The sequence below is a fragment of the Glycine soja genome, chromosome 3, assembly GCF_004193775.1.
Source record: "Glycine soja cultivar W05 chromosome 3, ASM419377v2, whole genome shotgun sequence".
NCBI lineage: Eukaryota > Viridiplantae > Streptophyta > Magnoliopsida > Fabales > Fabaceae > Glycine > Glycine soja.
Genome location: NC_041004.1, coordinates 35835601 through 35844721, shown reverse-complemented (window position 1 = coordinate 35844721; position 9121 = coordinate 35835601). Strand labels below are relative to the sequence as shown.

The window sequence follows — 9121 nt, the reverse complement described above, 5'->3', positions numbered from 1 at the left end:
TCATATTTTATACAATAGACTTGGTAGTGGCTTTCCTTCCAAAAAGGCTTCATGAGTATAGGGAGCTTCATGAGATGCTCCTCTTATGGTGGCATATGATAAGATGTTCACATATATGCATCCTCCAACCTAGAATATACCAAATCATGGTTGAGTAACACAAGATGTGATACAATAATACATTTAATAACTTTTAACTATCAGTTAAAGTTCATTTCATTAAGTTGGATGACACATAATAAACTGTGAAAAATGTCACATCAGTCAAAATTAATATCATTTGTTTAAAAGAAAACTATAAGATGAATTAATTTAATCTATTAGAGATATTATAAGAGATTAAAGCAAAACTTTCTAAACATAACTTATCAAACGGAAACCTAAAATGTAAATAAGGGATCAAGATTCTATATATTTTAACCTTTTTATATACAATATAATGATCACATAAAGATTATAATCCAGTGCATACTATCCAACCCCCTATTATTACACAAATCCTAGTGATTATTATTATTTTATTTTTTTCTGACAACAAAAAGGTAAGGTATCTCGGCATTCAGAAGCCATCATACTAATCTCTCTAAGAAGTAGAGTACCAACTAAGGAGAAATTCCTCTCCTCACATGTGAATCTCTATTCACATAATCAGGGATCAAACCCCTGAAACATATATGCTTAAAGGTTTTTAATTACTTCTCACTTGTTACACAATTTGTGAGTATTATATCATTTTATATTATCTTGATGATTATGAAAATTTTGTACAATTGATAGATTTCTAATTTCTAAATGCATCATTTAAACAGTTGAAATTTGCTTCAATGTTAAACATAATTTTGTAATGCAATCAAGCCTATAAAAAAATATTATAATGCAATGGAATATCAATTAATTTTTAAATGGTATAAAATTTTGTAGAGTTTTCAACCAATGGTTAAGATTGATATAAAACGTTATTCAAGATGTTATTTGCATTTTAGGTATTAACATGCTTTCCCTCAAACAAGGCTTTATAGGCTACTGTTGTATTCAGTCCAAGTTCCTTGGCTAATCCATTCACCAGAGATCGCGATCCAAGCAATGATCTTGATCTCCACTGCACAGAGAAAAATGACTTAAGCATGCTTGAAAAATGTTACGCCTTGATGAATCATGGTAGGTAGGTAGGTAAATACGTAATGTACATGGAGTTAGGTAAGTAAATGTAGATGGTTGAATAAATTCGCTTACCTGTATACCAGAACCCAGAACCCTGATGCTAGAATTAACAAGTGATCCTATAATAGAAATTGTTGCTATCTCTAGATTATCGGAGAACACTGTAACACAAGATACATAGTCTTAAATTCGCTTACACTGTAACAGCCCTAATTATCAAATATTTTATCAACAACCTTAATTTCTATCACATCCCTTTATCTATTATATCAATATTTTTCTCTCTTCTCTGGCTATCTCTCTCAAGGTGTTAATTGGTTTTGGGTGTTTAGAGACTTTTTTCCATACATATAAGTCTATAAAGGTATCATTCTATGAAAGCATAAGGAGTAAAAATAAGATAGCTTTGCTAAAGAAGGCTAGACTAGGAAATTAAATTAAAGATGGATGAATAGGGACCCTAAAATAAGATGGAAAAACATATATAGAAGTTTGATTAATCTATTCATTTGATACCCGCAGCTGTTCTCATTTTAAATTTTAGTCCCTATATAATACTAAAATTGTAAGTTTTATGATCAGTCTCTATTATTAATATTAGAAAACAGTTCAGATTAAAAATATATATATACTAAAACTATATAACTTAAAACGGGACCAAATGAATAATTTAAGGTAGAAGTTTTATATATCTGCATTTCTAAATCTAAATGCACTCATTTATGTGTTATCTTTGAAGCAATAAATAAGACTTACCTGCTGCAAGTTGACCATTTGGAGACTCCAACAAGCTTAGCATGGAGAGCCTCTTGTACGCCTTTCCTGTTTAAGTACGTGACTCCTATATCATTCACACAAAGATCTATGTGTCTCTTGCTACATCATGGACCAAGGCAAATAAAAGAAAATGAATAGAAGAACAACTGTGAGAAAAGAAAAAAAATCTCAAAATAAGCTTACCTTTTGATTCAGCACATAAGACTGTTGATTTGCTGATGATAAATACACATCAAGAATGACATCATATTCGTCTATATAGTCACTAAGCTCAGTAAACACTAATTTGGTTATATTTGCACAAACGTCACTTAGATTCTCATATATCATTTGTCTCCTAATTGTGGAATAATTACAGACTCTGGTGAAGAGATCGTAAGTAGAATCTGAAATCAGTCCGTGGGACCATAGGAATTCAGTTTTGGAGTTCAAATCAGTATCAAATTCCATAAGAGTATTCCTTATCTGCAAATATCAAAATATGTATATGAACACATTATACTTAACAAACAATCCAAATGATTTCTTATGTTATAATTGTTAAAAAATTCCCACCAGCACTTACTGCTATCCCCTTGAGATTGAAGTTGGCCTTGGTTTGAACAATAAGTTGTGCAAGTTGTGGAGCATAAAACAGGTTTGTATTAGCATATTGTGATTTCAAAATAATATATTATGGTTTAATTATTCATTTAGTCCCTATAGTCATACAAACTTTATCTTTTATACTCAAAAAACATCTCTTCTAGTCCTTATACATATTACTTTCAATCTCTTTTATCTCCGTGAGTTTAGATGGCAGGGACTAAAAAAGATTAAAACTAGTATGTATAGAGACTAAAAGAATTTAAAAATGATGTGTGTAGGGATTAAAATGGATGATTTTCAAGTATAGGAACTAAAAGGTAGAGTTTGTATAACTATAGAGATTAAATGATTGATTAAATCATATATCATTAATTTATTTCAATTATTTTTTTTCTACCTGCATAGCTTTCCCCTGTAATAAAGAAGTCGTTATTTGAGTACGCAGGGAATTCAGTGAACCAGTGATGCAGGAAAACAAGATTATCCCTAGCTGTAATTTCATCTGTCACTAAGGTATAGAAAGATGTATTGCTAGAGTACGAAAATCCAACACCAGCTGGTGATTCCAAGTATATCAGATTTGCCACTGAAAAATATGAAAAATTACAAAGAATTTTGGTTGCTAGAAAAGAGCATATTTAATAGTTTGACCCCTTAAAAACAAAGCATTGGATTTACAAAGTTGTTGGGTTGTTGGTTCACCTTTGTTCCAACTATAATAATTTTTCACTAGAACATTGTCGTCACCCGGTTTAAATGGGCCATGCTCAACTAAAGCTCCAGCACCAATAAATGAACAACCAGGACCTTCAGTAGTCAAATCCAAGAAAGCACTTTAATTTCTTTGATTAGTCTAAGAGGTTTAAACCTATGAGGCTATGCCAAAATAAATAAATGAGCAAAATCATGTGTATTATATATAACAAGTTATATATATGTAACCTCCATTCAACCAGAGGACAACTGGCTTGGAAGTAGGGTCTGTTTCAGCTTCAACAAAGTAATAAAACAAAGCTCTCTGATTTTGGTTATCCACTGTAATGTAACCAGAATACTGCTGAAATTTGACATGTGGCTGCACCAGCAAATTGCTTATTTTATCAGCTTCAGGAACAGAATTCACCCCATAAGTGTTTGCGCAAGAATAATAATTAATGCTGCAATCATAGTAAATGAATGAGGTAACATGGTCATATTCAGATGTTGTATTGGGGGATCAAGGAGAAATGTAAAGGATCATACTCACTTCGTTACTATAAGACCTTGTTTTTCACTTTTTTTTTTTTTTTTTTTTTACTCTACTCAAGTTGTTTTTTGTTTTAATTAATTTTTTACCTAAATACCTTTTATTACTTTACAATGAAATTTATATATTTAAAAAATAAATATATTATCTCTCTTGTAAGAATTAGATAAGAACACTAACATATATTAGTTATTTAGGTGTGAAAATAATTACGTGGAAATAAAGAAATTATGAGACCCGATAAATTTAAGGATAATTTTGACAAAATAATATAAATGATTAACAAATTTAATGTTATTAATTATATTAATCAACTTTCTTAAAAAATATAAATTAATTAAAAGATTCATATATTTAATAACGGAAGAAGTAATAAATTGTCCTATTAATATTCTCCCTTTGTTTCAAATCATATGAACTTTAAGGTTTTGATACAAATATCAAGAAGTACAGTTAATTAGTTAATTTTCAAAGAAAATATTAGATAATTTTCTAATGTACCATTTATCTTTCTAATTAATATTTATTTACTATTTTTATATACTATTCGCACTAAATAATAATTAAGAATAGTCTTGGAAAAAATATTTAATACAATATTAGTTTTGTAAATTTGAAATAAACTTTTTGTTTCTAAAATGTCATCTAATCTAAAACGGAATGAGTAACGTTTGTATTTGCAGTCCACGCCTGAAACAAATGGTGGCGATTACATCTGGGTGGAATTAGTTGTTAACCCCCCCTGCTTTATAATTATTTAGGTTACATATGGTTCTTCTGTTGTCTTTTATGTTTGACTTAGAAGAGTAAAAAAATAGGAAAATTAGTGAAATTTAAATTAAAAAATAGAATTTAATTTAAACATAGCGTGTAAAACATTTTATAATAATGTCTAATTATAAATTGTCATGTAATAAAATTTTTTAATTTTATAATAATTACTTAAAAACCTCACATAATTATCTAAGGTGGTTTTTAATTAATTTACAATGTAAAATTCTTTATACTTTGAAAATTAAAGTTAAATTAATCTGCAAGACTCTATCACCCAGCGTGTGGATTTTTCATTGTCTATTGGTTTAAAAATTTATGTATGAAGAAATTGTAGATTTTATTGTTTGTTTGAAAAGAGTTAGTTTAGTTAGCTAAATAAAATGTGAGTTATTGTAAATCTCATAATACATTTAATTCTCACGAATAGAAAAAGTATGACTAAAGTAAGTCTTTTGTGATATTCATAAGTTATATTAGGTTTGAACTTTCAAATAAGGTTTTAATTTGAGTATTGTAAATGAAAAAAATAAAAAAATATTTATGAGATTAATTATATAATGCAAAACAATTTTATACTATTATCTAACTATAAATCACTATTGGTGGTATTCTAAAGGTGAAAACTTAGAAAATAAAATAAGAGAAAGATTATTTGGGACGGAATAATTCTCTTATTTTATTTTAACTTTAGCTTGACTCTATGATGTAAGAGTTCACATATTTATAGTGAACAATGAAACTACTTAGAGAGCATTATGCATTAACTCTCATTACCTAGCTACTTATTTTCTAGATCCATATAATTCTCTAGATACAAAAACATAATTTGCAAGACTAACATTAATACTGTTGCCGTGCACAGTATTCAACAATTACTTTGAATGATAAATTTATTAAATTTTATAATCATTACCTTAAGTCATACCAATACTATTTTCCAATTGATTGTTAGTGTAAAAACTTTTGCACTGATGATGGTGCATGATGATTAAACCCTGTTTAATTTGTTTTAACTTTTTGTTTTTTTTATCACAGCCTACTTTCAGCAAACACGGTACAATTGGTAAGATTTAGTATATTTTGGTTACTGTAAATTTTTAATCCTTGTACTTTCCTTCATTCTGTACACATTTAGCACATTGTTCGGAGACAAATTAAGCAAGGAAATGTAGAGAGCAGAACATAACAATCATAAGATGATCCAATAGCAATAGTCAGTTTCTGTTTGGATCTTGGAAGCATTTCTACTTATTGCGGTAAATAACAACGCATGGTGTTAATTAAATCTGTTCATATTTTATACAACACCAGGTAGTGGCTTTCCTTCCAGAAATGCTTTAAGAAGCACTAGTGATCTCTGTGGTTGAGAAAAGGGAGCTTCATGAGATGCTCCTCTTACAGTGGCATATGATAAGATGTCCCCATATACTTGTGTCCATCCTGCCACCTGAAATTTTTATATAACAAATCCAAGGTTGAGTTAAATGGCAGTGCATAGAGGCATTGAAAATTTCAAAGATATATTGTATACCAAGTATTAATAATGTTAACCTGTTTTTCTCCAAACCATGGTCTATAGGCCACTGTTGTATTCAGTCCAATTTCCTTGGCTAATCCGTTAACTAGAGATCGCGAACCTAATAATGGAATCACTGAATCTTGATCTCCGCTGCATAGAGAAATGACTTTGCTTGCTTAGAAAAATACTATTCATTGATTATGGAGTTAATTAGCTAAATGTCAGTGACTAAACAAATTCAATTACCTGTATACTAGAACCCTGATGCTAGACTTAACAAGTGACCCTAGAATAGGAATTGTTGGTACTTCTAGATTCTGATAGTCATAATGCAGAACTCTGTAACATAAGGAAGATATTGTTAGCAGGAGATGTAATGTAAGTCTCAGAAATAAAAGGTGGCCAATTGTGCATGAGAAATGAGAAAGCAGAACACGGATATTAGATTGAAGATTGGGGGACAAAGGACCCTAAAATAAGATGGAAATACACACACACATATTAGTTTTATACCTTTTGTTAAAATCAAGTTTCTTGTATTGCCTAATGCTCATGTAAATTATTTACCATATTTAGGAAAATTGAAGAAAAGATATACAATGGAAATGTCTTAGTCTTTTAAGTAACAAAACTAATGGAGTCTAATAGTTATTACAAGTTAAGGGGTAAATCTCAAACGTATACTATGTGCTTTTCTTATTTTTGTGAACATAATATTTGCATCTCTAAAACACTCAAGAATGTGTCATCTTTGAAGCAATAAAACTTACGAGCTGCAAGTTGACCATTTGGCGACTCCAACAAGATTAGCATGTAGAGCTTCTTGGACTTCTTTAGTGTTCAAGTATGTGGTTGTTTTATCACCAACACAAACATCTATCTTCTGTGTCTCTTGCTGAACCCGAGACAAAATCAATTAAGCAAAAGAAATCAAAAGAATAACAACTCCGAGGAAAAAAATTAGAAGGATTAACATGCTACATGCCTATGCAGAAAGTAGATGAATGAAACTCACCAGCTGATTCAGCACATAAGCCTGTTGATTTACTGGTGACAAACAAACATCAAGAGTGACATCATATTCATCCACATAGTAGCTAACCTCACTATCCAATAGCTTATTTGCTTTTTCACAAACCCCTCTAAGATTCCCATTTTGCCATTGTCTCCTGATTGAGGAAAAGTTGCAGTCTCTAGTTAAGACTTCGTATGTTGAATCTGATATCAGTCCGTGGGACCAAAAATACTCAGATCTTGAGTTGAAATCAGTATTAAACTCAAGAAGAGGATTCCCTATCTGCAAATTTCAACATATATATAAATATGAACCAGTTATATTTTTCAAACAAATCAAATGGTCTTTTATATTAAAATTATTCAGATTTTCCCTTTTCCACTACTCACTGCTATTCCCTTGAGATTGAAGTTGGTCTTGGTTTGAACAATAAGTTGTGCAAGTTGTGGAACATAGTGACCTACAAACAAGTGTGAAATATGCATTATTTAACTACAGTTTCAAAGTGAATATATAATTCATTTATATCTGATTCTAACCTCCATAGCTCTCCCCTGTAATGAAGAAGTCTCTTTTTGAGTACTCAGGGAATTTAGTGAACCATCGTTGTAGGAAAACAAGATTATCCCTAGCTGTACAAAACCAAGACCATTGCCAGATTTTTTTTAGCAATGTCATAAAGACAAGAAGCGGATAAAATTAAAATCTTAAGCATTTATTAACTATGATTTTTCCCTTTCTACTTAAAAGGTGTTGTTAACCAATGTCCTTAAGGTATTGCTTAAAGAACTTAAAGAATTTTTTTTTTTTAAATCATAGGAGAGCTTAAAAAAATCATGTACACTTAATTTTGTGCATCCTAATAAAAACCTTTCTCCGTTTAGTTCCTTAACCAATGTGCCTTAAGAGCAATGGTTAGCATTTGCCAACTTAATTACTTAAATGCCATTGTGCACAAAATGAAGTGAAGAAGAACCTGTAATTTCATCTGTCACTAAGGCATAGAAAGATTTATTGCGTGAGTAAGAGAAACCAACACCAGCTGGTGACTCCAAGTATAACATATTTGCCGCTGTGATAAGGATGAAAAAAGTAAGCAGTTTTATTATTTTTAAAGAGCATACTTTGATATTTTGATCCTCAATAAAAACAAACCATTGGATTTAAGGTTCACCTTTGTTCCAACTATAATCATTTTTCTCAAGAAGATTGTTGTCACTCGGTCTGAACGGACCATGCTCAGTAAAAGCTCCAGTTCCAATCGAAGAACAACCGGGCCCTTCAAAAATTAAAAACCAAGAAAGCATCTTAGTTGATTTGATCAGTCTTAAAAGGTTTAAGCCAGATTCCAAAACAAATAAATAACTGAATAAAATGATGTATATGATATTGATACATAACAAGATATAATATACCTCCATTCAACCATAGGACTAATGGCTTGGAAGAAGGGTCTTCTTCGGCTTCAACAAAGTAGTAAAACAAAGCTCTTTGATGTTGATCATCCACGGTGACATAACCAGAATATTGCAGAAATTTGACCTTTGGCTGCCCTGGCAAATTGATTATTTTATCAGCTTCTGGAAGTGAACTCACCCCCACAAGTGTTTGTGCAAGAACAATGATTAATGTTGCAATCATAGTAAATGACTGAGGTAGCATGGTCATGAGTGTGATGTTGTTGATGTAATTAGAATGATAAATCCTCCTCACTAGTGTTTGTGTGCAAAGGATTATGATAAACGCATAGTGGTCTTATATTTAGCTGTGTATCTCACTATCACGTCAGCTTTTACTTTTAAACTACTTCGTGTAATTATTTTTAGTTTCTTCTTTCTGTCATCTCTTATTGTTTTTCACTGTAATTAAACATAATTGGATATGTTTGAAAAGATATCTTAATTATTTTATAATTTTTTATTAGTTAAAAGTTTATTTGACTTTTGATAAATAAGTTTCTTTGAGTAGTTTTTTAATAATTTCTAATGCTTTTTTAATATTAATTTAAAGTTTCTAACTTTTTATATTTTTTATTTTTTAT

At 30.2% G+C, this 9121-nt stretch overlaps 1 protein-coding gene and 1 pseudogene across 1 annotated transcript; both read right to left on the bottom strand.

Moving 5' to 3' along the window:
* LOC114405220 lies at positions 1-3714 on the bottom strand (annotated as a pseudogene).
* Positions 3715-5630: 1916 nt separating this feature from the next.
* LOC114406618 (serine carboxypeptidase-like 45) lies at positions 5631-8816 on the bottom strand. Its single transcript, XM_028369375.1, has 10 exons — positions 8496-8816; positions 8255-8359; positions 8057-8152; positions 7620-7712; positions 7470-7540; positions 7081-7362; positions 6836-6960; positions 6312-6404; positions 6098-6215; positions 5631-5993 (listed from the first exon to the last, which is right to left on the bottom strand). The coding sequence occupies exons 1-10, from the start codon at positions 8746-8748 to the stop codon at positions 5844-5846; spliced, it is 1386 nt and encodes a 461-aa protein (XP_028225176.1). The 5' UTR covers positions 8749-8816; the 3' UTR covers positions 5631-5843.
* Positions 8817-9121: the final 305 nt, after the last annotated feature.